Below are 27,761 nucleotides of genomic sequence, written 5' to 3' on the forward strand. Positions count from 1 at the left end.
CAAAGCAAGGCTTCAATAGACCCAGTCCAGTACCTCCTCACCTGGGCTGATGCAGGGCCTGTCAGGAGAGCATACGGCCTCACCAGAAATGTCATCACAAGTCAGAGGGCAGGGGGCACAAGGCCGGAATACCAACTCCCCAAAGCAAGTGACATTGAGGCAGCCCTCCTGAGGGCAGGGACCTGAAAGAGGACAAGGACAAAGTCAGAGCTTAGAGAGAGGCATCTGCAGCAAAGTCCCAGTGTCCATTATATTCTGCATCCACCACAAGTCCCCTCATGCAACCGTCCAGCAACCCTCTGCCCCTGCCACCTTCTCCCTCCCCTAGTATCTACCCAGAGGTGCCCTCCCCCAGTGTCCACCTGCTCACTCAACATCCAATCATCAGCATCCAATGCCCTAATGTGTGTGCCCTCTCCCCCTTTACTCACTGGTCTGGTGGGTGCTATGAGTGCTTCCAGGCAACAGGGCACAGTCCTGGCCCCCATTCTGGGGTGGCCGGCATTGCCGATGCCGTGTCATGGTGCCCCCACAGGGTTCAGAACATGGAGACCACAGAGACCAGGAGCTCCATTCACCATCCACTGCAAGGGAGAGCCAGGGCACGTGTGTGTGTGTGTGTGTGTGTGTGTGTGTGTGTGTGTGTGTGTGAGTGTGTGCGTGCGTGCGTGCGTGCGCGCGCGCGAGCATGTGTGTGTGTTGGGGTGCAGGCTTTGAGGCAGGCTTAGGGCTTAAGAGCCTCTACTGTCACCTCTGTCTCTAGTGCCTACTGCCCCACTCCCTCTGTCAGATGTCCCTTCCCTCACCTGGGCAGGCTTCTGTGAAGCAGGCCTGTGACTGGTGCTGCAGGCCTGGGCAGTTCTGTAGCACATGGAGACTGGATATGGAGCAGTTTCGGTTCCGACTCTGTATGCCAGGCCCACAGGTCTGACTGCATGGCTCCCATGGACCCCAGGAGCCCCAGGCCCCACAACCCTGCTCATCCAAGGAGGGCTCTGTTTCATCTGCCAATTCACAGTCTGGGCTCCCGTCACAAACCTGGAAAAGCAACAAGCTCAGGCTTCTAGTTAAGTGTATAAAATCCGAGCCTACCCATCCCTGCTTGAGACTCTTACCAGCAAGAAATCGATGCAAGTTCCATTTGGGCAGGAGAACTCTGGACAGGGAACTGCTGTCCCATTGGGGCCTCCTGAGGCTGATCGCTCCTCTGGGGAAGAAAGAACAGTTAGGAATGAAAGCCATTTTCTAGAAAACAAGAAAACAGTATCCATACCACAGCCCAGCTCATCCTCGCCCTGGGGACAGTCAAGGATCCCATCACAGAGCAGCTTGTTACTCAGGCACAGCCAGGGAGCCAAACCACAGGAGAAGAGGCCTTGGCATGAGGGCAACTGGGTGGAACCTATGGATGAGAAGTGTCCTATGAGAGGAACAGTGGTGGCTGGAACCTCTAATCCCAGCACTTGGAAGGAAGAGCCAAGCAGATCTCTAAGTTTGAGGCCAGCCTGGTCTGCAGAGTGAGTCCCAGGATAGCCAAGGCTACACAGAGAAAGCCTGCCTCAAAAAACAAACAAACAAACAAACAAACAAAAAGAAGTATCCTACATGCTCCACCCCTATCCTCACAGCAGTACGAACAGAGAAAGCCAGGCTATTAGAGGAGGACATGGGTGGGAAGCATTGTCCTGTCCTGGATCAAAGGGACCTTTAGAATAAGGGGTTGAAGAGTGGTCCTGGAGAAAAGAAAGGGGCTGTGGACAGCTTAACAGTCTCTCTGGTGAGGTACCCAGGGCATGAAGTGTTGATTTGTACAGGCACAAAGAATTCCACTCAGGTGAGGTGGGGAAAAGCTGTAGATGGGGGAGTCTCCCAACAGACCCTCCCCCATGGCCTTTGCCACCACCCACTCTCTCGTTTCTTCTTGCCCCAATGTGAGCATATAAGAGGTACCTTTCTACTCTTCCATGAGTCTACAGAAAAAATTTAAAAAAAAAAATCAAAGAAACAAAACAAAAGCAATCACCCAATCACCCAGCCTCTGATATTTCCCAGTTGTCGCCAATGTGCTACAGCATGGGCCAATGGTGGCATGCACTTGGGAAGAGCCAGGCCCCAGCCTGCTAGGCCACCAGCAGAAGGGGCCTGTCCAGAGTCAGGGATGTGACTCTTACCGCAAACATCGGGGTCCTCATCTGAACCGTCTGGGCACTGTGCCACTCCATCACATAGCTGTCCTGGGGACAGGCAGTGTGGGCCGTGGGCACAGGGCATCTGGTACAGCTTGCAGGGCCCACCACAATCAAGCTCGTCACTGCCGTCTGTGCAGTCTTCCTCCCCGTCACAGCGCCAGCCCCGAGGGGTGCATTCTCCACTGTTGCACTGGAACTCAGAGAGGCTGCAGGGGGACGCTGCAGAGGATGTGTTGCTTAGACAGCAAGAATGGACTCATGACTCTGCAGGCCCAGCTCACCTCACATCTCCCTGACTCTTCCCTGAATGTGCCCGGTCCTAACCTAGTCCCACCTTCTCTTGCATTCAGCTGCTGTTTCGCTTTCCACAAGCTTTTCCCTGGTCCCTCGCATCCATTAGCTTCTCCTTCACTTGTTCAGAGGAGGCCCGGATGTCCCATCTTTTTCAAACACTAGCCACTTCATGCCAGAGCTCCCAGTCCTTCTAAGGTACTCACCCATCCCCTTCCTGGGCAGCTCATCTGGCTTCTAACTTTCTCACCCTATTTATTCCCAAAGACTCACCAGGGCTGGCACTACCCACAGGACTCGGTGATGTATCAGGGGAGCTGGTAGAAGGGTTCTGCCCAATGCCCGCAGCGGGTGTAGGCAGAGAAGGCGAGGAACAGTGGCTAGGCCCCTCATCGGCTCCATCTGGGCAGTCCCAAACTCCATCGCACAGCTGGATGGTCCTAATGCAAGGGCCATCAACACAAGATACCTCTCCAGAGGTGCAGCTCACCTGCCCTGCAGTCAGAGGGGAGGAGGTGATCCTGAGATTTACCCCCTTTTAAGACTTAAAAGATGTATGTGTCTGTGAATGTATTGCCACATGTGTGCAGGGGCCTGCGGAGGCCAGAAGGATATGTCAGAACCCCTAGACCTGGAGTTAGAGGTTGTTGTGAGGTTCAGTGTGGGTGCTGGGAGCTAATTTCAGGTTTTCTTGAAGAGCAACATGTATTCTTAACCATTGAGCAATCCAGCCCCTAGGATTGTCCCCTATTCTATCTCTTTTGGGGTAACTCCACTTAACCATTCACAGGTACCACCTTCACGAGTGGAGGCCTGACATAGAACAGGGTGGATCTCAGGGGACTTCAGGAGCTGGATCTTGAGAGGAACTTCCTAGGAGGCTGGAGGCAGGGCAGAGGCTCCTCACCCAGGCAGGACTCTTCATCCGCAGCGTCCAGACAGTCAGGATGGCCATCACACAGCAGGGCGGGTGGCAGGCAGCGACCATCAGCACAGGCCAAAAAGCCTTGGGGACACAGGCACCCTTGCTCATCCGTGCCATCTCCACAGTCATCCTGCCCATCACAGATCAGGGACAGGGGCAGGCAGCGGCCAGACTGGCAAGACATCTGTCCCTCCCCACAGACTGAGGTGTCACAGCCTGGCATGAGACAAGCAAACAGGTTCAGGATGTTGTGCTGCTGAAGATCCTGGCCCAAAAAGGACCAGAATAGCCTCCTGTCCCTCAGTTCCTGCCCATCACTCAAGTCACAGCTCCTGGCAGGGGAAGCAATGGTTTAGGATGCCACCCTGGGGCCAGATGCTGAAGCTTCAGTAAACTCAGTCATCTGTCCCCGTAACCACCACACGGGTTACACTCACCCTCCTCATCTGAGCCATCACCACAGTCATCCTGGTTGTCACAAAGCCATTCAAGTGGCACGCAGTGCCCACTCTCTCTGCACAGAGCCTCTCCTTCTGCACAGCCAGGCTCCATCTCCTCACATGGGGCACCACTGGGGTCACAATGCCACTGGCTCTCCTGACACGTGCTGAGCACATGGAGGTCTGGCATTAGACACAGATCAGCCTGTTCAGCCCAGGAGCACAGGCTTTTCCTGGCTCTCCCACTCACCAGTTTCCACAGTCCTTTTGCAGCACAGCCCCTGGTGGGAAGAAACTGCCCTGCCACTCACAAGGACAGTCAGTCAGTTCCACACAGGTTCCTCCTGAGAGCGCAGAACACAGAGCACAGGATTCAGAACAAAGGAGACCCGGCTAACACTTGCGGCCTTTACCCAGTCTTAGTGTCTTCTCCCCAACGACATACCATGCAGTAGTGTTCCCTCAGGGCAGAAGCAGCCCTCCACACAAGTGATGGCCTGGCAGTGCCATCTGAGCTCAGGGTGATGGTCATGGCAGGTGGGTGGACATGTAGAGCCACAGGGTTCATACACCTGACCTCCTTCACACTGGAGGGCTGAATGGGGAGAGGACAGGCTCTGCTCACGAGGCCCAAGAGCACGAGGAAGCAATGTCACAGGTAATACTGTGACACAGGTAAACTGAATCACAGCTTCAGTTGACACCCAAGGGACACACAAGATGCATGCTAGAGACATCTATCAAGATGCCATTCTCATGTTTGGCCCATTAAGAAAAGTGTCCAGAACAGAGTGAGCACCCAGGTCACATTTGAACTTGAGTGACTAAATAGCCAGCTGATGGGATAGGAGAAGCACTTTTCAAGGGGCTGAACGTAGGCAGGATTGAGTAGGACACACTCACGGCAGAGTTCCTGGCTGCGCCAACGCACGTGGTGTCTGTGCCGGGCACACTCATCAGCATATGTGGCAATGGCTGAGCAGAGGCACTCACAGTCACCCCCTGTGTCACAGCTGTGAGGTAGAGCCATTAGCCTGTCATATACCCCACCCCACCCCCACCTCAGCATGCCCACTGCATCTACCACACAGCCTTCTTACCCACAAGCATCATACACACACCACTCATAGTACTGCTGCGGGGGCACCTCTGTGTGGCATGGAGCAAAGATTGGCTGCAATATCACCTCACAGCGTGCCCGGGCCCAGTTCACCCGATGGGCATTCACCTGCAACACAGGGTACTTTTGTGGACCCTCCCACCTCCCCTCAATCTATCTATCTCTCCCTCCCCCGCCCCACAGAACTAGTACACCCATCCTCCCTTCTGGCTACCCTGCTCTGCTCACTGTACAGGGATGTGGCAGGTCCCCTGGCTCAGGGCACAGGGGATTGAGACGCCAGGAGTGGGCAGTCAGCTCTGCCGTGGGCTCCAGGACTCCTTGCCGGCTCCGCAGGTCATTACTGACATCATCATCGAAGTTTCCACACAGCCCAGTCACACGACCATGGAAGTGAGGGGACAGTTGTACCAGGACCCGAGTGCCTGGTGGCATTAAAATAATAAAAGTGAATTTCAAGGCGCTCAGCAGGTTGGGGCAGAAAGACACATGGATACAGCAGCCTCCTGCACAGGTGACCCCACTCAACAGGAGGTAACTGAAGAGCAACATCTAGAAGCCAACTGAGAAGCTAGTTTCCTAACTAATTTTAGGTTGAAAGACAGCAAAATCTCCCCACCAGGCCAGATTCAGGTGGGAGCAGGCTTCAGGATGGACTGAGAGACTCTTCTGTGACAAGAAACTCTAGGCTAGCCCAGCTGAGAGGACCAAATTCACACAGGGTTATTTTGGTTCCTCCCAATTGCTCACTAACAGTTGTATTTCTAAAACACCAACTGCTTATGTTTGGGTAGTGAGAGATCATCTGGTCTACTTTCGTTTCTTCCTAAAACTTGGTATGTTCTAAATGTTTCTTAGTGGGGGCGGTCATGGTTGTAAAATGAAGAAAAACGTGGTTAGGAGAATACAATATGGAAGCTCCAACCACTTTCAAGGGCTGTAAGACATGAGTAGCCACTGGCCGAGGGGCACTGGGCAGAGGGTGGGAAGGTGGAAAACAGCAGATATCTAGCCCTGGCTGTCATGCTGGAAATCGGTCCTGAGTGGGCTGTCAGGGGTCTGCCTCTATCTCAGAGCTTGGCAGGCACTAGGAAGAAGTTTTAGGGGTGGGGGGATGCAGCTGTCAGCGTGAAGGCCTGGTGTGGGCTAAGGGCATAAGGACAGAGCCTGACCTCCATCCCAGAGCAGAGTGAGACCCAGGCGTGTGGTCAACAGCAGGAAGAGGCCAGCATGGTGCAGGCTCAGGCCGGGGCCTGTATAGACTTTGGGGAGCTTTATGCTCACGCCGTTCACTGTTACTGCCTGGCCTGAAGAAGAAGGGAAGGTGTTAAACTTAGCCTGGCCCCCGAGAGATCCCCCCACCACTCTTCCAAACTTTCTGTTGCTTAATCTCCTAGGTGACCTTGGGTGGGTCTTTAGTCTTCTCTGGGCCTTGATTTCACAGCTTTCCAGAGTTCTGGCTCCAACCAACCCCACCACAGGACAACCAAACCCAGAAAGGAGCTGGGAGGGAACCTGGGCCCTGGCCATGCTGAGGAGCTGTTATGCTACATTGCTTTGCCCCCCCCCCCCGCAGTATCCAGCCATTACTGATAGGTCCCAGCCACCTCTAAGCATGTGCACAACAGTGCTGTCCAGACGCACGGCCAATGCCTTGGTACACGTGAGGCCACTGGCCCCACAAGGCAAGTTCTGGATGGAGACACTGAAGCGGCCACCAGCCTCTCTCACCAGCAGGTACTCGCAGGCCCCGGGAAAGGTAAAGACCAGCCCATCGAATGTCACATAGTGGGGGGCACCAGATGCCTGGCACCATCCACTGCACCGCTGACCTGTGCAGTGCCAGCGCTGGTTCTGACACACACTGTGGGCAAAACACAGGACAGAGCCATCAACAATAGGGATGCCCTGCCTGCGTGTGAAGGATTCTGGAGGGTTCCCAGGGTCCAGGCCACTCTGGATATGCTGCCCCTTCTACCATTTTCACCCTCTTTGTGAAAAGAGTCACGATGCCTGGGAGTCAGGGGTCACATACGGTAACAGGTGACGGGGACTGAGCATACCAAATGTTGCAGTCTTCCTGGATGGTGGCATTGGGCGGGTACCATTGCCCATTGTGACGACAGGGACAGAGATCAGGAGACACACAGTGCTTGTCCTGCGTGAAGGGTAAAAAGCTGTTTTGGATATCTAGGGAGCAGAGCGGGATCCTTGTGTAGGGAGAGGCACTTTGTTTCTCCATGGGTCTCCTTTCCACCCTCACCAGCAATACAGTGCCAGGGGGACAGACACAGCCATCACTACTTCCAGCCAGACAGGAATGGTTGGCACTGAGGCTGTCACAGGTGAGAAGGCAGGCACCAGGGGCGTAGATGAGCTCCTGGGGACAGAGTGCCCACTGCCGGGGCAGTGGTGGGCTGTGCAGTTCCAGAGGCCCCTCTCTTGGCAGATGCTGTAGAGGGGAGATGAACAGGCCAGGCCCAGCGTGGGTTCATCTGGCTAACCTATCCCCTAGTCTGCCACAGTGAATCTCGGGAACCAAGATACTGAGGACTCCTGCAGACATCCACACCACTAAGGCCTAGTAGGAACCCAGCCCCAATGCTAGAGACCCAAACAGCTCTACTTCCAACTTCCCAGCCCCCAGTGTAGGAGGGCAAGCTGTTCGGGAAGCCCACATGCCTGGGATCCACAGTCCTTCTTCTGTCTGGCTCCAATGAGGCTACTCTTGGAACTCTACAGTGGAGCGGATCCCCTTAACTGATGACTAATCTTGAATGTCAACTGGATGGGATCTAGAGTCACCTAGGAGACTAATCTCTGGGCCTGTTCATGAAGGATTTTCTAAATTGGGTTAGTTAGGGTGGGAAGATCCACCCTGATGTGGGCAGCACCATTCCACTGGCTGAGGTCCTGGGATGAAAGGAAAGTGAGCCGAATCCCAGCACTCATCCCTCCCTGCTTCCTAAGGATGTGGTATGACCAGCTACCTCCTGCCACCATGACCTCCCCACCCCGATGGGATATATTGCCTTGCGCAATGAGCTAAAATAATCACTTCCTCTCTGGAGCTGCTTCTTATCAGGGATTTGATTACAGAAACAAGAAAAGTGACTAGTACACTTACCACGTCTCCAAAGCAGGAGAGGGGACCCACTGAAGTGCCCTAGAGCCTGCCCCTGCCTCCCGAGGTACAGACCTCATCTTGTCTTCTCAGTAACAAATGGTCTGCCCAGCTGAGCCTCTCTTTCCTCATCTACCAAAAGTAGGAATGGTTTTTCACCTCCCACACTTTATTAGGCTATAGTTAGGGCATAAAACCAACACAATATGTAGTGGGCATGAAAGAGCTTCCTGAAGCTGAGTGCTGTAGCAGGGAGACAGTATCAGCATCCTGCCATCCCTGGCAACCACTGTGACCATGCAGCAGCCATTCATTCTCATTCTCTCTGTCTCTCTGTCTCTCTGTCTCTGTGTCTTGTGTCTTTGTCTCCCCCCGCCTCCCGCCGTGCCCCTACTCTTTGCCCAAGGGTGGCAGGTCCTACCAGTGGCTGCAGTCTTTCAGAGTAGTGGTGGTGTTAAAAGCGTAACGATGACCTCCAAGTTGACAGGGGCACATGCTGGGAGGCACACACTGTCCCTCAAGGTCCCACAGTAGTCCCGGGGGACAATTACAACCAGCCACACAGCTGCCAAGCTCTTTACAATCTTCCAGCTCCCCACAATGGTGACCACATGCTGGGGCACATTCCTGGTACACCTGGCCACCAGGACATGGGACAGCTGGACACAGGAATATGTGCAAATCAGAAGCCCAGCCATCTTGTCTGAACCTCAAGTCCCTGTACCTCTACAGGAGAAAGAGTCTAGCAAGGGTCTGGTAAGGAAAGAGTTCCTGTCCCCTCCAGCTCCTGTAATGATGGTCGTGGGTCACTGGGAAGGGAGAGGTGAGGGGCCTAGGTGAGGGTTGACAGTGTGGAGAAACTCACAGCACAGGGTTTCATTCCTCCATTGCAGCAGGACACCCTCCTGGGCACAGTGGCGTGCATAGGCAGAGAGCACAGAGCACAGGCAGTCCCTGCCAGGGGCACAGCTACACACGGCCTCCAAGCATCGCAATCGAAATGGTTCCCTTTCTACTAGCCCATGACACTCCTTGGGACAAAAAGAAAAGGGAACAGTTCTCTCTTCATGGATCTCATTCCCTTGGGATCCCACGGCTGCCTCCCTGTGCCCTTGAACTCTTTCGTGCATTTTGGAAACTTGATCTTATAGGCAGAAGAGAAAGACACCTTAGTACCTGAAAGGCGTGGCCATGCAGGGCAGCGCAGGCTGCCTCTGCGAAAGCGAGGCGCTGAGAGTAAGTACTGCAGGAGGACAGTGGGGTGTTGTCCACCAAGGGGCACCTCCCATCACCTGACACTTGGAACTTGCTAGCAAAGGCAGTGACACTAGTCTCTATGTCTCCGGCCGGTGTCAGAAAGTCATCCTGTTGCTTCCAGGTAAAAGTGCCACACAGACCCTGCACCTGAGCCATGAAGACACACAAAAGTGAAATACAATCTTACCGAGCCTAGCCCAGACACTCACTGGCCTCTTAGCATACCTGGTAGGCATGACGGGGGTCCAAGGTGATGTACACTGCAGGGTCAGCCACTCCCCAGAGAACCCAGGCCCCAGGCCAGCGCAATAGCAAGAATGTTGAAGAGGCATGGGAAACATTGAAGCCCTCAGCACCAATCCAGGGCAAGTCTACCTCTTGTCCGTCTACCAGCACAGCTCCTGGAAGAGAAGCCTGACCATGTAATAGGAAGTCTGTGGAAGGAAGGGGCTGCAAGAAGGACTTGGCAGAAAATGGGGGGGGGGATGTGTGTCAGTGTGGGATGAGGGAGCAACTAGTGTGATCCCTGGAGGGCACCTGTCCTACCAGAGACCACCCTTCCATAGCTCAAGAATCGTATCATCATGCATTTTTTTATATCCCTTTGCTTGTGTGGATAATATGTGTGAGGAGTTGGTTAAAGAGAGACAGCAGCAGGCCTGGGCCTGGCAGAGTTGGAGAGATAGTTGCTGAGAGTGGTTAGCCTTCAGAAGGGTTAGCCTTCTGCTCATGCCCAAGGCCTTTCCAACTCTTATAATTGTGTGACTATTATTTATCTTTGAAGACCAGCAGAAGATGTCTTAGAAAATATCCTTAGGATAGTGTGTCTCCCTCTGGGATGGGAGCATGAGGCCATCTGGGTAGTAAGTTCAGGTGCGGGAATCTAGAAGGGACAGTTGTTGGAATCCAAAGAGGGGTGTGGAGGGCAGGCACTGGGTAGGCCTGAGTGTGCAGAGCAAGGACAATGGACAAGAGGCCCAGTTGGTACCCCAAAGAAGTAGACTGCAGGGTTGTCTACTCTCCAGAGAATAAAGGTCCCACACCAGACAAGAGCGGAAGCTACCTGAGTATCTGAGCTGAATGTGGGTTTCCCCAGGAAGGCAGAGAGGGCATGGAGGCAGCTCCCAGTCTCACAGGCCCCATGTTCCAACACAACCAGCAGCTGGCCTTTCACAGAGTCCTGGTGTAGACAGGATGGTAGGGGTGTGTGAAGGATCCATGGAGACGCTCAGGTAACTTCAGCTTCTACCCTACACATGTGCTAGCCAGACAGATTCTGAGAGGCGAGATGTGCTTACCTCACCAGGGACTGCCATAGGTGAATGGACGTGAGTGTATATGGGGAGCAGATTTGTGTGTGGGGTGTGTGGGTGTGTGTGTGTGTGTGTGTGTGTGTGTGTGTGTGCCCATACTCCTCTTGCACTCCATGAGTGTTCTTATATATATGTGTGTGTACACTTTTGTTGAGTTTACATACACGTGACTGTATGTGGCGTGTGGTGTGTTTTTGTGTATGTGCTCACACCCACATGTGTGCTGGCATGTAGCCTCCACCTATGTGTGTATATCTCATGTATCTTTGGCCAAGTGACTGGGGAGACAGTTGTCCTACATACCACACCAGCTTGTTGACCCTATTCTCCCCTGATTTCCTCACCCCACTGTCACCCAGGAAAGGAAGGACAAGTAAAGAAACTACAATGGTCCAACACTAAAGTTGAGAAATCACAGATCAGTCTTCAGAAGGATGGGAAAAAATGATGTGTGCTTCAGCGTTATTGAGGAGGGTCCCTTCTTTCTCCTGCCTGTGACAAGTCCAGTGTGTTACATCTGTAAAAAGGTCTATGAAGATGGGTTTAGATCTGTGGCTCTAGACTAGGATGGCCAGTTAGGAGAGGTAGAGACTAGAAAGGATTGTGTGTGTGTGTGTGTGTGTGTGTGTGTGTGTGTGTGTGTGTGTGTGTGTGTGTGTGTGTGTGTGTGTGTGTGTGTGTGGGTGTGTGTGTGTGGTGTTGGTGGGGGGGGTGTGGGGGTGGGGTGTGTGTGTTTGTGTGTGTGTGTGTGTGTGTGTGTGTGTGTGTGTGTGTGTGTGTGTGTGTGTTGTGTGCATGTGTGGGTGTGTGTGTTGTGTTGTGTGTGTGTGTGTGTGTGTGTGTGTGTGTGTGTGTTGGGTACTGGCAGCCATTCTCCCGCCAGCATGACTATTCAGCTCTTCTTGGAAGGAGCTATATGTTACACCTATTACTTAAATGACTTACTTGTTTACAGTCATCTCCCCGCAGGACTCCCTTGTGAGGCCCCCACTCTAACAAAACCCCCACTCCTGAAATAGGCTGTCTGCTCACCTGCACCAGGCTATACTGGCAGCCGGGATTGCCCCTGAAGGAGAAGCTCCGCCCATCAAAGGTGCAGTAATGCCCGTCGCCACCCACTGCACACTCAGCAGGGCACGGGGCCTGGGCACAGTGCCAGCGGCCATCCTGGCACACACTAAAGGCATGGAGGGTAAGACAGTGCACTGTGGCATCAACTCCATCCCAGGGCATTGATCCTTTCTCTCCCCTGGCACGCCCACCACCAGTAGAAGTGGATAGTCATCAGTCAATTCCAGAAAATGTCACAGGTCGCTGGGTGGGAGACCCCAGAATGGGCTGGTTATCAGGAGGGGCAGATCTCAGAGACAGCACAAAGAAAAGTATCAGGGCTTGGCCCAAAGACCCACCAAGGGTTGCACTGCTGTTTCACAGTGTCACCAGGAGCGTAGCGCCGGCGCCGGTAGTAGCAAGGGCAATGGGCAGCAGGCACACAGAGAGCACCATCCCAGAAGAGGCCGGTCGGGCACTCACAGCCACTCACACACTCTTTCCCACAAGACCCCTCCTCGCCCTGGGCTACTGCGGAACAGCTGGGTGGACAGGATGAGATGCAGTCAGAGTAGAGCTGCCCCCCTGGGCACAAACGTTCTGTGGGAGCAAAAAATTGGCCCATGAGGGGTTGGTTTTGCAAATCCAATAGGCTATGGGAGACAGCCAGGGAGCCCTTAGGCCACAAGGATCTGGTTTGGGATAGGCAGACCCAGTGTACCACAGAAGCCAGGCTTCCTCCAGTGCACATAGATGTGCTGCCTGGCACAGGCCTGGGCATAGTTGGCAAAGGTGGCACACACAGCCTCCACTTGCTCCTCCGGGCCACTGCCTGCTGTGGCTCCAACACAGTAAGCAAAGAGGCAGGTCTCATGGTACTCATCCGGGGGAACCTGTAGGGAAGGGACATCCTCAGTCAGCAAATGCCTTCCCTCACCAAGATCTCCTGTCCCCTCTGCCTTAACATCTCAGCTTGAAACCAAACATGGCAAGTGCTAGAAGGGTCCCCAAGAGTCACAAGAACACAGCCATCTTGTTCTCAAAGGTAAAAACAAAGACAGGGAAATGGCACCCAGTGGCAGGACCAGACCACCCAGCTGGCATCCCCTAAGCATCCACTAGTTTCTACGAAACCTCTCCCCTCTAGAGCTGGTCACCACCTCCATTCCACCCATACCTGTCCATGACATTGCCAGAATGGATCCTCCAGCAGTTGGTGGCACAAGTCCTGGGCTTGAGCTTGAAGCTTGCCAGCTTCCAAGCCAGTTAATGTACCTTCTAGGAGGCCCTCACAGCCCCGGGCTACCTCCACTGCATCCAGACACCCAGGCTGAGGACAGAGACAAACCAGGAAGCAGTGATGAGGGACATTTGCCAGGAAAACAGGAAAGTGGTTATCGTCCTCACAGTTGCCTCCAGCCTCAACTGTCGTGCCCACTAGACCAGGGCTGTAGATGGTAGCAATGTGATGAGCCCAGCTCAGAGAAAGAAGAGCCAGGGCCACAGTCAGCCCATACAGAGCTGCTCAGGGGCCATAACGGGGAGGACCCAGGATTGTCATTACACAGCAGTTGCCAGGCTACCATGGGACCTAGAACCTGTGTGTCTATGAAGACCCCAGGAAAATAGTAGGAGGCAGTCTCACCTCATAACCAGGGAGCCTCCATGAATTCCCAAAGGTAGCAGCCAGCATAGCCAATCCCCCTCCTGGCTCCACAAAGTCATCTGAGGAAAGTTGAAGACCTGGAGTCTCTTTCCTTCTTCCCTCCTTCCCTTCCTCCCTCTCTCCCTCCTTCCCTCCTTCCCTCCCTCCCTCCTTCCCTTCCTCCCTCTCTCCCTCCAGACACACCAAGCTACACTTCACATACCCTCTGGCCTGCCATTATAAAGCCCACAGAGGCCCTGTGTCCGTCCCCAGAACTCATGGTCCACGGAGATGATGATTGAACTGGACCTGTCCAGTCTCACAACAACCCCCAGGCCCCCAGAGAGCACCAGCCAATCTCCCTGCCACTGCAGGCTCATCCCTGGAAAGAGGATAGGGTCATTCAGTCTCAAGGGCCACACTCCCATCTCATCATCAGGGAAAGAATTCACACATGTTTCCAAGCTCTGCACTGTGGCTTTCCTGCTGTGGCTGCTCTCTTGAGAGAGTAAAGTATGACACACATACACTATATCCATACCATACATACACCCTACACACACCACACATACACTCTATACACACCACACATACATTATATACATATTCCACTCACTACATATACACATATAACACACAGACTATATATACATTCCATGTACCACAACACACAACATAAATCGCATATGTCACAGCATTGATACATCATGGAATGTGATATCAATCACACTCTACACAGCATTCTACACAGGCAATACATACACAGTACAGACACACTCCACCCACCCACCCATACCATATAGAGACACACACACTTCGCCCCAACCTCCTGTCTGAGCCACGATGATATTTTCATGAGGCTCATGACAGGTAGATAGCTCGCCCAAGTCAAAGTTGGAGACAGTAGGGAGTGGGTAAGCCAGGCTTATGTCTTCCTGACCCCTAACTTTCAAAGGCTTCCCAACAGCACTCAGAGGGGTGCAGCAGCTCTGCCCTAGCCTGCCACCCTGCCCTCAGGAGTAGGCAGACCATCCCAGAGGAGTGAAGAGGCCCTCACCATGGAGCAGCTGAGACTCCCCAACAGGCACTGGCTGGCCCTTCACAGAGACCTCTCCATCTTGGATCAAAACCTCCTCAGGCCCCATTATCACTTGAACCTGAGAGAGAGCAGTGGACCAGATGTGCAACTCTCCTCCCCACCCCCCATGTCCAGACTTTTCCTGGGAATCGATATCTCTCTCTCTCTCTCTCTCTCCCCTCTCTCTCTTACCAGCCAGCAGTGCCTAGGCTGGGGACAGTGGACACTAGGCCTGAGGTGGACAGCCCAGGTGGAATCCATAGCACCAGCTAGTAAGTAGGTACACTGGCCCAGGAAGTGGTAGTGATGTCCATCAAAGGTTTGGTAGTGGAAGCCAGACCAGGTGGCACAGGTGGCAGAGGGACGCTGGCGCTGGCTCCAGAGCTGGCCTACAGCCCCTGCCAGAGGCTGCAGGAGGCCTTCAGAGGAAGCATTGCCTGAGCAAGACATCATGCGTGAGCCTCTAAACGTGGGAACAGAGGTGAGAACACAGTTCCTGGCACAGCAGGAGGTGTGAGGGCAGGGCATGGTCCCTCAGAGAGACCGTAAGAGTAGGCAGGGCCTGGTAGAAAGACCTAGAACTCTTAGGGTGAGGATAGGGATCTAGATAACCCTGTCTCCAGAATTGGAGACAACAGACCCACCTGGGCGGTGCTGACCAGAACAGCTGAGACACATTTGGGAGCTGCTGTTCCACCAGCTATGTCCCCAGGGCTGGGCACAGCATTCCTCCAGGCTTCCTGCTGAAGAATTAGCTGAACCTGCTAGAGGTTGGCAATGCCATGTGACAAAGCAATGACCTTTAGGGCTGGCTTCGGCAAGGGCTGTGGTAGAAAAGAATGGGGCACACCCAGCTTGTCATTGTTTGGAAGGCTTGGAGAGCCAAGCAGACCTATTGTGTCCTCAGGCAGTCTGTCACTTCTGCTACATCACAGATGGGCTCCCTTTCACAGTCACTACCCCAAAAGGTACTACCTACCCATCCCTCTTGGGTACTTACCTTCAGTACAGTGAGTACCCCCCCATCCTGGACAACAAGCCCTCACTGTTCGGTTCCAAGTAGCAGGCCTGGTTTCCGGGGGTCTGCACCCACCACACAGGAAGAAGCAGGGAGAGATGTTAATATTTAGCCAAGTCCCATCATAAGGCAAGGTGGGTCTTGGTCTGATCTATTACTTGGTGGATTAGTTCTGGTCTTATCAAGTAAGGGTCACCTCTTGGCCTTCCTTTCAAATTCAAAGCAAGAATGGATGATAGGAAGTAGCCTGGGGCAGAAGGGAGAAGTGTCACACCTTTCTTCCCCTGCCATACTGTTCCCACCATGGTGCCCTCTCATCCACCTACATCATCTCTCTCCACCCTTCCTTGAATCCAGACAAAAACGTGTTTCCCAAATGTCTGCTGCACTAGTTCCTCCCCAGTCCTCCCCCACTCTCAGGATATCCTGCGGTCACTCTTTCCTTTCCTGTCTGGCAGACAACACAGGTTCTGACCCTCACTCACTTGTAGATGGCACAAAGCCCAAGTGCTGGGGGCCTGGTGAGCCCCACATGGCCGCCCCAGGACAGGTCCAGCTGCCAGCCTAGCCGGCTATAATGATACAAACTGGTACAGGGTACCATGTCCTCCCGACGAGGAGTTACTTCCTCTTCCACATGGACAGTCTCTGTCTGCTCACACCAATGCCTGTCCAGGGATAGGAGATCACAGATACCAGTATTGTTCTCTCTGTCACCAAGAAGCTCTGTACTATGAATCCAAGCCCCCAAAGACTGCTGGGAGAAGTACTTGAAAGAAGGGAGAGGTTACAGGTCAATAGAAAAGTGCTAAAAGAAAATCCTGCCATCTCTGAGGGAGCCTAGGTATACACAGGCAGGAGGATCTTATTGGAAAATCCCCAGGAGCTGCTTACCCATTAGCTGGAGCCCACAGCATCCCAAAGAGAAGGGCGGGAAGCAGCATAGTGCCTCGCTGCAGGTCGCCTTCAGGAGGAACTGAGGCTTGGACTTGGGCAATGCTACTGGAGACCAGAGAGGATAGCACGGTCCCACACTGTGGTCTGAATTAACCTGGAGGTCAGTCTGTCCGAGGCTCTTCACGATGGTAGATTTTATCCCAGCCCCCGAGTACCAGCTGCTCAGAACCAGATTGGACCTACCTCCAGCATCCTTTCAGAGGCCAATTCTCCCTGGAAACAGGCTCCATCACACCCCTCCCAGAGTGTGTGTGTGTGTGTGTGTGTGTGTGTGTGTGTGTGTGTGATGGGACTACAGCTGAACACTTTGAGCCCCTGGCTTTTCTATACTTTCAAGCACTACCACAAGCTCATATATGAGTGTGGTCAGGACACCTTGCCTTTCTGGGTGTCTGTTTCCTTACCAGTAAAAACTCCAGGGACTTCCCAAGGCTGCACAGATGGGACTCAATATGCTTTTTGAAATTTCAGGTGTGGGAGGGTCTCCCCACCCTCCAAAACCTGCATGGCTGGAGAGAAGGTGGCTTAGTGGTTTAGAACACTCAGTACTCCCAGATTTGGTTCTCGGCACCCACACTTTAGCTCACAACCACCCATAACTCCAGTTTCAGGGGATCCAAGGCCTTCTGATCTCAGCACACCAGGCACACATATAGCAAACATACATATATACAAGCAAAAAGTACATAAAAAAAAGCATTGACTTTATTATGATGTTCTCTCTGTGTTCTTTCCTCTCCCTGTTCCCTCAGGCCAGGAGCACAGGAAGAGAGAGCACCCAGGTATGTGGAGACAACTTGAAAAAGTAAATCTTTTCCCCAGTTGAGGTCAGTCTTTTGAGGATATTTGTATTTGGTTGTGGCCGTTTGGTCACCTGTGGTGTTTCTGAGGGTCCCAAAGGATCCATCCAAACACTGAAAGGACCCAGGAAGATGGGAAGGAGAGAGGGGTGGAATAAGACTGGGAGGAAATTTGTTCCCCCTGCCCCATCCTGGATGGGGCTGAACTGAGCCGGATAGAATAATCCCAGTGTCCGGTTTAGAGGAGGCAGCTGCAGGCTCCACAGGCAAATCCTGGTTACATCCTGGTCAACAGTTGACCTCCAAGGCCACTGGGCTGGAATGCAGCTGTACCTGAAACTCTGAACCCTTTCATTTCATAATGAAATGAAGTCCCATTGGGCATCCTGTATGGTCACCTCACCTGGCACACCACAGTTGGCCTGGGAGTTCCTTCTTCTGGGCCTACTATTGGGCCTGAAAACAAAATAGGGCCAGTATGAGTCTCCCCAGTTGCTTCCAGATAGCTAGGGTTGGCGCCTGGGAGTTGAGCAGAATCCTGGGAAAGGGTCAGCATCTGTTGTGAGCACAATGTCTTTCTACTGTCTCTCACACTCTCACGTGGCCAGTGTTCCTGTATATTCTACACATGTGGACTGCAGTTCCCAAAGCCCATTCCTGTACACAGAGGGACACGCACTTTGCTTCTAGGCCACCTTCAGTCAGTGAAGCATCCAGGTATTAGAAGAGCATCTTGAGTCACAGGACCTCCTAGTCCTTCAGGTCTCCATTGCTCCAGACCTCACTCTAACTCTCTGCAAATGTTGAGGGCTACCCTGCTCCATCTTAAAAGGCCAGCCTTGGGTCACTGCACTGACTCTACAGGTGTCACTATCCTTGTGCCATAGCCAGGGGCCTTTTCTTATCCAGGAGGGTCATTTACTGGCCTCCTCTTCCCAGACTATCCCTGTTCTGTTCTGCAACTTGACTGAGAAGGGACGCTTGGATTGGGGAGAAATGTAACTTGGATCTGCCCTTTCCCCTACAGGGGGCAGGCAGGCGGAAATGGGAGCCCATGGGAGTTTGAAGAAAGATCACAGGGCATGGAATATCCAGCCTAGATTTTAGTTCCAGGTCTGGGATAGGGTGTCTGAGGAGCAGAGGTAAGGCGCAGGAGTACCTGCACCCATAAGCAGAAACAGTGGAAGTCTGGAGAGAGGTCCAAACCTCACGCCAGGAGGTTTTCTTACCCATGGACAACACTCCCCCGCAACGCCCCCCAGCCCCGCCCCGCTCCGCCCCACCCCCTGCAGCGTCCAAGCCTGTCCAGCCGTCTCAGCCAGGCACTTGGTTCTATTTCTCCCATTTTCTACTTTGAGAGCCCTCTCCTTGCCCTCTCAGCTTGGTTCTTAATCCTCAGCCCCCACAGTGGGACTTGGATCGCTTCCTCCGGTCTGGGTGGATCCTGGTGGAGGTTTTTTTTTTTTTTTTTTTTTAACCGATTCTCCCAATCTCTGCTGGTCAGACAGTCTCCCACGGGACCGCGGCGCTACCACATACTCGGCTGCCACTGGCGATTTTAAAGACAGCCATGTACATACACACTGCTCTCCTCCCCAAACACGCCCCCTCCTTTCCCTGCTCCCCCCAACTCTTCACTACTACCACCACCACCCCGTTCCGCGCTCCACCTTTCCCCAGCTCCTCCCTCCTAGGCTGTGAGCACCCTCCCTTCTAGCCCGAGTGCCCTTCCTCCCTAGCCTCTTCTCCTTCCTCTCCCCTCTGCCCTTCCTCGGTCCTAAGCTCCCACTTTCCATCTCCACACTCCGGGCATCTTGCCTGCAGACCGTCACCTGCACTGAAACCCATTAGTGCACCCTCCCGCGACGGGTCTCTCGAAGACCCTCCGCCTCCTGGTGCCCCGAAGCACTGTTCCCGCTTTCCGGGTTCCTCCCCCATCACCCGCAACGCTACCCCGCACCCTCTCCCTCCACATCTTTCCTTCCCCTCCCCGCGAAGTTTCAGGGCTGTCAGTCCGGGAGTCTTTCGGGCAGCCCGCACCCAAGCTGCAGGCAGCCGGCGCCATTGTGCAAACGGCCGCCCGGGACCGGAGGCCCGAGCGCCTGGGTCCCCAAAGCGGGCCGCGGCACGTAGCCGCAGGAGCCCGCCAGGTAAGGACACCGAGGCTCCGGAGCAGGCATCTCCGCCCGCCACCCAAACGGAGCTTTACAAGCCCTGCCGGCTCACGGCAGGTGACAACCCCGAGGGAAGGGGCGCGCAGACGCGAGTGTGGGGGAGGGGCGGGGGTCAGAAGAGGGAGGGAAGGGAGTCAGGAGGGAGGGTCTAGGCGCAGAGGGGGAGACTAGGAAACTGGAGGGGATGGCAAGGACTAGAAGAGGCCCGGTGGGAGCAGGTGGGAAGAGGGCGGGAGGGGCCTGCGGGGAGGATCCCAAGGAGCGGGAGTAGGGTTCCTCGGGATAGGGGAAGGGTCCAGTGCGAAGGGGCAGGAAACGGGCTCAGGGATGGGACTGGTCGGGAGCGAAGGACGCTGACAGGTGAGTCTAGAGCAGGGCAAGGGGCCGGGACCCCGGAGTGACTCTGGAGCGCTAACAGGGGCGGGGATTGGGGGGAATCTAGTCGGAAGGAAAACTCCGGAGAGGGCGTGAAGTCAGTGGGGAGCAGAAATGGGTAAGGGGGCTGCTGAGAGGGAGGTGTGCTGGGAAGAAAGGGGGATGGGGAGGGGCAGAACCTGGGAGTAGGTCCTGAGACTGCGGGGTTAGCCTGGATTCCCCCGAGGTGGGGGGCGTGAGACCTGGAAGCTAGGGAGCGGACTAGGAGGGGGAGGGGAAGAACAAGGCTGGGGACCGGGAGGGGAGAGAAGCGGAGCCCGAGCTTGCAGGGTAGGCAGAGGGGGAAGGGAGGCGGGGGCCGCTGAGGGGGGAAGGAGAGCTGCGGGAGGGAGAGAAGCAGAGGGGAGGATGGTGTGGGGGAGGGGGAGGGAACCGAGGAGAGGAAAGAAGGAAAGAAACCCGAGTGGGGGGGAGGAGGGGAGGGGCAAGCGGATGGGGAGAGCAGCTGAGAAGGGAGGGCGGGAGTTGGGGGAGGAAGGAAAGAGGAGGGGAAGGAAGGGAGGAGGAGCAGCCCCGGGAGGGGGTGGCGTGCGGAGAACTAGGCGGGCGGGCACCGGAGGAAGGGGGAGGGGAGCGCTGCCCAAGACTGCTGGGAGAGGAGGGTCGGGAGAGGCCGTGGCTGCTGAGGGCCGACTCCAAGGGGGCCCCTGGGGGTTGACCCGACGGGTGCGCGTAAGGGAGGAGCCAAAGGGGCGGGGCAAGAGGAGGAGCCCCAAAAGGCAGCCAGATTTGGTGGGGAGAGAGGGCGGAAGACTGCGAGAGAGGGGAGGGGCAGAGGGAAGGCTGCCAGGGAGGGGGGAGGGGAGTCTGCTAAAGGAGGGGCAGAGAACCGGTTGGAAGAGGAGCAGGGAAGTGCAAAAATAGGGGAGTGTCCTGGCCTGGCTTGGGGGTTGTCCTCGCCGGCTTAGTCCTATGGGGGTTGTGAGTCTTTGAGGTAGGGGTTTAGGGGAAGGAAGTCAGAGTCATTTACTACCTCTGGAAGAGCCCATGTTCACCTCCCCCACCCCCATATCCCTAAAGAGTTACTGCTCCTCCAAGGCTGGTTCTTATTTCACTAGCTCCTGCGGGGGGTGGGGGGGCGCTGAAGGGTCCACACGTAGTTTTTCCACTCCCCATCTTGGTCCAGAGAATTAAGTGGTCCTTGTACTTCCCCTGGCAAAGACACAGTGGGTGGTGAGTGACTGCTGCTGGCCTGGGGATGGTTTTAAAGACTTGACAGGTGGCGACTGGCGCTGATATTCATAGCCAACCAGAGTTTGCAGAAGATTCCATGTGATTGGGTACCTATCTTCAGAGGCCTCTGTTCCAAATCCAGTTTCCCTCACCTGTGCCTAGGACATCACTTTGGTGTTCTTGGGGATAGCTGAGAGGAAGAATCTGAACAGGGCTATCTTTTTAGGGTCTGTGGCCTGATCACCTAGGAGAGCCACTCCTGGTGGCCATGAGAGAGACCCTGGAGGCCCTGAACTCTTTGGGTGAGTGGGGACAAAGGAACCAGGAGGGTGGGAGTTCCTAGGCATCCGAAGTGTAGTAGTATTGTCCACAGGAGTTTACAACCTTGACCCCAAACCATGGCAGCCGGAGACATGGCAGACATCTTTTTAGGTCACCATTTTATGTCTCAGTGACCAGACCAAGATGATAATACTAGATTGTATGTGTGTATGGGAGTCACAGAGAAATGGAAGCTAAAAACAAGCAAACTTATTGCACTTACATATTTACTGTGTTTATTATGTGTGCCTCATATGTGGAGGTGAGAGAACAATTTTCTGAGTTATCTCCTACCATGTGGGTTTTGGAAACCAAATGCAGATCACCAGGTGTGAAGGCAAGTACCTTTACCACTGAGCCATCTCCCCTGGAATTCATTTTTTTTTTCTATTTCAAATTATTCAATTTCTTTTCTTTCTTTTTTCTTCCCTCAATTAAAAGGGCTGAGCTTAACGCCTGGCCAGACTGCTGGGAAGCTCTGTCTCTTATCCATGCAAACAAGAGATACCTTTCTTCCCAAACCAGCTGGGAAAATGCCCCATCTCTGATACCAGTCCAATACTAGAATCTTCATTTGAACTCATCCCTCTGCCTCTAACAGGATTCTCAGTGGGACAGCCAGAGATGGCACCCCAAAGTGAGCCCAGGGATGGGTTCAGTAATGCCCAGGAGAAGATGTCATCTAGAGATGAGAGCACACTGCACTCGTGCTCAGGTAAGTGGGTAGCTTGGAGGGTGGCTCCAGAAAGGATATTCCTCCTTCCACAAGCCGTTGATTAAGCATCTACTCTGCTGGATGCTAGTCTGGACAATTAGAATACCTTAGGCACTGAATAGACCTAGGTCCCTCCCTTCCTGGAACTTAATTTTAGAATGGGCAGCTGTCAGCCAACAAGAAGTGTAAGCATGATAAAAGCTGTAAGCCACCTTAGAAGAATGAAAGTGCTATAGGGGTGATATATCGTAGAGAGAGGGGCCTGCGTGGCTGCTGGTGGGACGATGCAGGAATGCCTAAGGCAAGATCTAGCCTGGCTTCTTCCCATTCTTTTCCTCACATGTTTTGCCTTCCTTGGAACTGAGAAGTCTAACTGCTCAGGTCAAAGTTCTTCCCTTGGGGGTTGAGGATTTAGCTCAGTGGTAGAGCGCTTGCCTAGCAAGCGCAAGGCCCTGGGTTCGGTCCCCAGCTCCAAAAAAAAAAAAAGAAAGAAAGCCAAAGTTCTTCCCTTCCTTCCTTCCACCTCCTTAAAAAACACATAGCCCAGAAATTCCTCATAGTTGTGGCTCCTGTCCCCCCTTAGCACCTGCTTCTGCCACTGGGAAGTGCCTTTTCAGGTATGATGTAGGACAGAGATCTTTGGGGAGTTCAGACTTGCTTCCTAGTACCAATGGGGTTTGCCTTCCATCTGTGATGTTTTTGGAGTCCTTGGGGCATCCTCTTCTCTTTTAGGGCCTGAGACCCCTGGCCAGAAAGAAGGTATCCACACAGAACAAGCTGAAGCTCCTTGTATGGGCAGCCAGGCCTGTATCCCACAGAAGGCCGAGCCTGCAAGCTCTGTCCCAGGTGAGTCTTCTTGATGCTCCAGGAGGATCAGGCAAAGGGAACAGGGACCAAGCAAATTCCAGGGCTTCTCTCTGAGGAGAGAGCTGTGCTGCAGGCCCTCTCCCTTTTCCTCTGTAGTACTTCAGAGCTCCAAAGGAGTTTCACATCTGTGGGCAGTGGCATGGGAGAGGAAGGTACCAGAGAAGTGCGGCTCACTTTTGGAAGTCCCAGCTTCCCCCATCATCCCCTCTCACCCCATTCATACATGCTGTTGTTCTCTTGGATTATAATTGCCACAACGATACAGGGTGTTCATCAGTGCGTTCACTGCCTCTACCCTGCATGCTCCTTTTCCCAAATCTCTGCTGATCTTCGGGATACCAAGGGCCCCCAGTCTGTAGTGCACACACATGCACCTGCACACATATGTGTGTGCAAACACAAACACATACTTCTTTCATTCATCACCACTTGCTTGAATGGCATCACTAATTCAACAAGGGTTTAGTGTATACTGCACAGAGGTGCTGAGTGTGGCAGGGAAAAACACAGACCTGGGTTGAACCCTTGTTCTGCACTGACCTACTGAATGTTCTTGGGGTGGGATGCTGTGTTCACTCCAGGGGTGGTTTGTTTACCTGTCATCAGGGTGATAGTAACATCATGGTTAGTGTGAAGCTTCGTGATGCTACATGCACACTGTCTAATCCCTAGTTGGCCTCAAATAAATGGTCATAGAACTGATTTTAGAATTCAAGATGTCTCCCATCCAGAAGCTAAATCAGAGCTAGGCTGCTGTTACTATGAGGCAGGACAAATAATTAAACCAGTAATATATAGTCACAAGTTCACAGAATATCAATGGTGATTGCTATAGGAGTTTATGGTAAAAGATCTTTATGTGCTAGACATGTCAAAATGTTGTTTGGTGTACTGCCTTGTGAGAGAAACATAGATTTCAGCTGTTGTAAGTGGGGTGGAGGAGGGGAAGGTGTTCTTGGCGGAGAAGGGACTTCCAGGCAGGAAGCAGGAAAGGTGATATGTGACAGATTGAAGAGCAGCAGAGTGAAGGACAAAGCTTCACACCTGGATGAAAAGGAGGCTGGACCAGGAATGTGGGGGGCTGTGAGAAACCAGAAGCTATTGCTGATTCTTGAGCAGAGGCGTGGCGTGCAGAAGGGGGAAGTGACATCAGAAGCTGAGCAGACAGTGATATGGAACCAGTGAGTTAGAAACTGGGAGTGAATGTAATCTGTGTAATATGATCAATGCCCGGGCTATGACTGGCTTTCAGGGCCAGGCAGCACTCAGACACGATTCACTGGGGATGGGGGGTGGGGGGGACGACGGACAGCTTTAAAGGAAGAGAACAGATCCTTCTGCATGCATGGATGCATTTTGTGGGGATTCCCTGGGGGATTGAATCTGCCCCTGGGTTAAAGCTTCACCTTACTTCTTCCAGTGGCTGAACACTCAGCAGTCTCCCTGCCCCCAGCCTGTAAACTCCAGTCTTGCTCTCTGTCCCTTAACTCTTTCTTTGTAAATCCTGTCAACTCCAGCTTCTTTCTTTTGGGGGATGGCGGTGGGGGGAGGTGTCTCTGTATAGCCTTAGCTGTCCTGGAACTTGTTCTGTAGACAAGGCTGGCCTCAAACTCACAGATCCACCCGCCTCTGCCTTCCAGGTGCAGCTTCTTAATGGGACTTCCGGGTCCTGTAGAGCGGGAAGAAGGGAGCTGAATAGTGGTTCCAAAGGGGAAGGAGCAGTAGAGGAAGGCAGGATGGAGCACAGGGGGTGCCCTGGTGCTTAGGAAGGAAGCAAGGGGAGAGGCACCAGAGTTCCAAGGCTATCCTGCCTCCTATGAAGGCCAGGCGTTTGTTGACACTATAGCCAGTTTGAAGGACACCCAAAAAGGGCCAAGATGGTAGTGGGCATCCTCCATAAGGATGGAAGCTCAGAAGTAGGCTGCAGTTCTGTTCTCCAGGGAACAGGGGAAGGGTGCCTACTAAGGATTCAAGGGAGGGTTCCTGGGAGGAGGGGCTGGCCAGGCTGGGAGAAAAGCCCTAGGAGGGACGTGCTTACCTGCCAGACTGCCAGTGAGTAGCCTACTGGCAAATGGATGTGCCCATTTGAGGATGGGCTTTCACACAATTCCTTTTTTTTTTTTTTTTTTCCTTTTGACTGCTCAGGGGAGGAATGGATGATTCGGAAAGTGAAGGTAGAGGATGAGGACCAGGAGGCAGAGGAGGAGGTGGAATGGCCCCAGCATCTCTCCTTCCTTCCCAGTCCTTTTCCTACTCCTGACTTGGGTCAGTTGGCTGTTGCATACAAACTGGAGCCAGGGACTCCGGGGACACTAGGTGGAATCGCGCTGTCCGGGTGGGCGCCGATCCCTGAGAAGCCTTATGGCTGCGAGGAATGCGAGCGGCGATTCCGGGACCAGCTAACTCTGCGGCTGCATCAGAGGTTGCACCGAGGTGAGGGTCCTTGTGCCTGCCCGGACTGTGGCCGCAGCTTCACGCAGCGTGCTCATATGCTTCTGCACCAACGCAGCCACCGCGGAGAGCGTCCCTTCCCGTGCTCAGAGTGCGATAAGCGTTTCAGCAAGAAAGCCCACCTGACCCGCCACCTGCGCACTCACACTGGCGAGCGTCCCTACCCGTGCGCCGAATGCGGCAAACGCTTCAGCCAGAAGATTCACCTAGGCTCGCACCAGAAGACCCACACTGGCGAGCGGCCCTTCCCCTGCACGGAATGCGAGAAGCGTTTCCGGAAGAAGACGCACCTGATCCGCCACCAGCGTATCCACACGGGTGAGAGGCCCTACCAGTGCACCCAGTGTACACGCAGCTTCACCCACAAGCAACATCTGGTGAGACACCAGAGGGTGCACGATGCTGCTAGCCGCACCCGGTCCTCTCCCGACATTCCTGCTACTCCCCACTCCCCGACCGCGTCTCTTGCTCCGTCCCCTACTGGGCCCAAGCCTTTCGCCTGCTCCCATTGCGGGCAGAGCTTTGGCTGGAAAAAGAACCTCGCTACGCACCAGAGCCTGCACCTCACCGAGGGTCGTCCTTTTGGGTGCGATGAATGTGCACTCGGCACCAACGTGGACCCCGCTGCCGAGCCCTCCGCCTGCACTCCCCACGCGCCTGACTGTGGCCCGGGTTCGGGGCCCGTGGCACCCCAGCGCACGACCTCTAGCGAGCGCTCCTTCTTCTGCCCCGACTGCGGGCGCGGCTTCGCCCACGGGCAGCACCTGGCCCGGCACCGGCGCGTGCACACGGGTGAAAGGCCATTTGCCTGTGCTCAGTGTGGCCGCCGCTTCGGCTCACGACCCAATCTAGTCGCCCACTCCCGGGCTCACAGCGGCGCCAGACCTTTTGCCTGTGCACAGTGTGGCCGCCGCTTCAGTCGCAAATCTCACCTGGGCCGCCACCAGGCAGTGCACACTGGCAGCCGCCCCCACGCTTGCGCCGTCTGCGCCCGCTGCTTCAGCTCCAAAACCAACCTGGTCCGCCACCAGGCGATCCATACGGGCTCCCGTCCCTTTTCCTGCCCTCAGTGCGCCAAGAGCTTCAGCCGCAAGACCCACCTGGTGCGGCACCAACGCATCCATGGGGAAGCGGCCCTCCCAGCCTCAGCCTCAAACCTCTCTGCTCCAGCCTGGTCCAATCCCTCCGAGGTGGTACCGCCTCCAATCTTCTTCTAAGCCGAATTCTGACCCGCACCCTGCCTTTCCCGACAGATTTGGGAGACTAAGTGGGTTTTCAATATTCACACCTAGGTTGCTGCCAAAGCACCAGGACACTTGAGTCTTTGTCCTTTCTTGAATGTTAGTTAAGAAGTCCGAAAAACATACTTAGCTCTTGACAGTTACGACAAAGAACACAGAGAGACTACCCTTGCAGATACCACACTGAGAACCAGACATTTCTGGGGATCAACCAGGTCAAGGGGAGACTGACTGAGCAGGAAACCTCTAAATAGAAGGAAAGAATAGTTATTTATGTACTTGAAGGTCATTAACGTTCAGATCTGAAGTCCTGGGGCTGTTCACTGAGCCAGGGGAGGAAAGCCTGACTCTTGTACTCACTGCCACCTCCGACCACAGGAAAAGACCTTTCCTGTCAGTTCAGGGAAGTAAACTTAGCTAGCTGGTTCTTCCTAACCAAAGTGTATTATTCACAGATGCCAAACAACTACCATGGTTCCTTGCGCGCTCGTGTGTCTGTGTCACACAAGTTTGGCTTGGAGGGGGAGGTGAGGACCAAAGGACCAAAGGCTGCTTCCAGGGGCCCAGCATTGTTACTGTAGGTGCTGCAGCTCCATACCACCTGTTTGCAGCCCTTCGAGAGACTTCCCAGAAGCATCCTTACCTGCACCTGCCTAGGAGGTAATGAGGAGGCAGCGCTTGAACAGGCCATTAAAAGTTGTTTCTATGTTGCCTTTTCGACCAGTTGTCTCCTTGTGAGGAGTGCTGGAGCCTGAAGGCACTACAACTGTACACCCACCTGGGCTGACAGCAGCAGAGGGGCTGCCTGACCGGAGGGAGCAGTGGGGGGATGGGGTCTGAGTTTAGAGAGAACTATTTTGGATTCGACCTCTTAGAGAACTTGGAGGGAAGCCTTTACTCTCCTGGAACTTCAATTTCTCATTAAAACGAGAGCTGGTGTTGATGAAAGCGGAGACTCCTTTCTATCTTATTACTAGATTACTAACTACAAAAATACCCAAGGCAACCGTCTCCTGGGTGCTAAGCACTGGGAAAGGTCAGGAGCCAGCTAGCAAGGATCCTTCCATCACAGCTTAAGTGGGTTTCCTGGTTTGTGCTTACTGTTGCTGTGATTAAATACTGACCTTGAGCAGCAGAGGGTTATTTGTTTAATTCTTTCAAGTCTAAAACAATCTGT

General features: G+C 54.0%; 2 protein-coding genes across 4 annotated transcripts in view; one reads left to right on the forward strand and one right to left on the reverse strand.

Moving 5' to 3' along the window:
• Positions 1-16,394, reverse strand: part of LOC116903860 (SCO-spondin-like) — a 53,004-nt gene extending 36,610 nt beyond the window's left edge. The window contains 36 exon segments of the mRNA XM_032906603.1: positions 42-182; positions 432-584; positions 807-1,038; positions 1,116-1,207; positions 2,172-2,408; positions 2,754-2,975; positions 3,388-3,621; positions 3,843-4,012; positions 4,096-4,189; positions 4,291-4,440; positions 4,749-4,858; positions 4,946-5,073; positions 5,194-5,390; positions 6,138-6,272; positions 6,573-6,829; positions 7,029-7,123; positions 7,229-7,368; positions 7,371-7,417; positions 8,511-8,748; positions 8,955-9,120; positions 9,266-9,493; positions 9,572-9,747; positions 10,410-10,436; positions 10,439-10,526; positions 11,692-11,836; positions 12,069-12,309; positions 12,431-12,602; positions 12,887-13,039; positions 13,355-13,434; positions 13,578-13,736; positions 14,412-14,511; positions 14,625-14,869; positions 15,077-15,256; positions 15,433-15,515; positions 15,936-16,118; positions 16,345-16,394. Coding sequence (XP_032762494.1) covers positions 42-182; positions 432-584; positions 807-1,038; positions 1,116-1,207; positions 2,172-2,408; positions 2,754-2,975; positions 3,388-3,621; positions 3,843-4,012; positions 4,096-4,189; positions 4,291-4,440; positions 4,749-4,858; positions 4,946-5,073; positions 5,194-5,390; positions 6,138-6,272; positions 6,573-6,829; positions 7,029-7,123; positions 7,229-7,368; positions 7,371-7,417; positions 8,511-8,748; positions 8,955-9,120; positions 9,266-9,493; positions 9,572-9,747; positions 10,410-10,436; positions 10,439-10,526; positions 11,692-11,836; positions 12,069-12,309; positions 12,431-12,602; positions 12,887-13,039; positions 13,355-13,434; positions 13,578-13,736; positions 14,412-14,511; positions 14,625-14,869; positions 15,077-15,256; positions 15,433-15,515; positions 15,936-16,118; positions 16,345-16,394 — 5,548 coding nt within the window.
• A 2,540-nt stretch (positions 16,395-18,934) lies between these two features.
• Positions 18,935-27,532, forward strand: Znf467 (zinc finger protein 467). 3 transcript variants are annotated; one of them, XM_032906604.1, is made up of 5 exons: positions 18,935-19,357; positions 21,216-21,291; positions 21,912-22,025; positions 22,758-22,871; positions 25,038-27,532. In XM_032906604.1, the coding sequence occupies exons 2-5, from the start codon at positions 21,258-21,260 to the stop codon at positions 26,558-26,560; spliced, it is 1,785 nt and encodes a 594-aa protein (XP_032762495.1). In that variant the 5' UTR covers positions 18,935-19,357; positions 21,216-21,257; the 3' UTR covers positions 26,561-27,532. The 3 variants fall into 3 exon arrangements, with proteins under 3 accessions (XP_032762495.1, XP_032762497.1, XP_032762496.1); XM_032906605.1 differs by lacking the exon at positions 18,935-19,357 and adding an exon at positions 19,538-19,741; XM_032906606.1 differs by lacking the exon at positions 21,216-21,291.
• The last annotated feature ends 229 nt before the right edge of the window (positions 27,533-27,761 follow it).

Source organism: Rattus rattus, chromosome 6 (assembly GCF_011064425.1).
Source record: "Rattus rattus isolate New Zealand chromosome 6, Rrattus_CSIRO_v1, whole genome shotgun sequence".
Taxonomy (NCBI): domain Eukaryota; kingdom Metazoa; phylum Chordata; class Mammalia; order Rodentia; family Muridae; genus Rattus; species Rattus rattus.

What these genes read in the sequence shown, in the direction of transcription:
- Znf467 (XM_032906604.1), top strand. Translation starts at nt 21,258, where the DNA reads ATGAGAGAGACCCTGGAGGCCCTGAACTCTTTGG. An exon ending in GGAGGCCCTGAACTCTTTGG is followed by an intron (nt 21,292 to 21,911) that starts GTGAGTGGGGAC and finishes TGCCTCTAACAG; the next exon opens with GATTCTCAGTGGGACAGCCA. An exon ending in GCCTGCAAGCTCTGTCCCAG is followed by an intron (nt 22,872 to 25,037) that starts GTGAGTCTTCTT and finishes TTGACTGCTCAG; the next exon opens with GGGAGGAATGGATGATTCGG.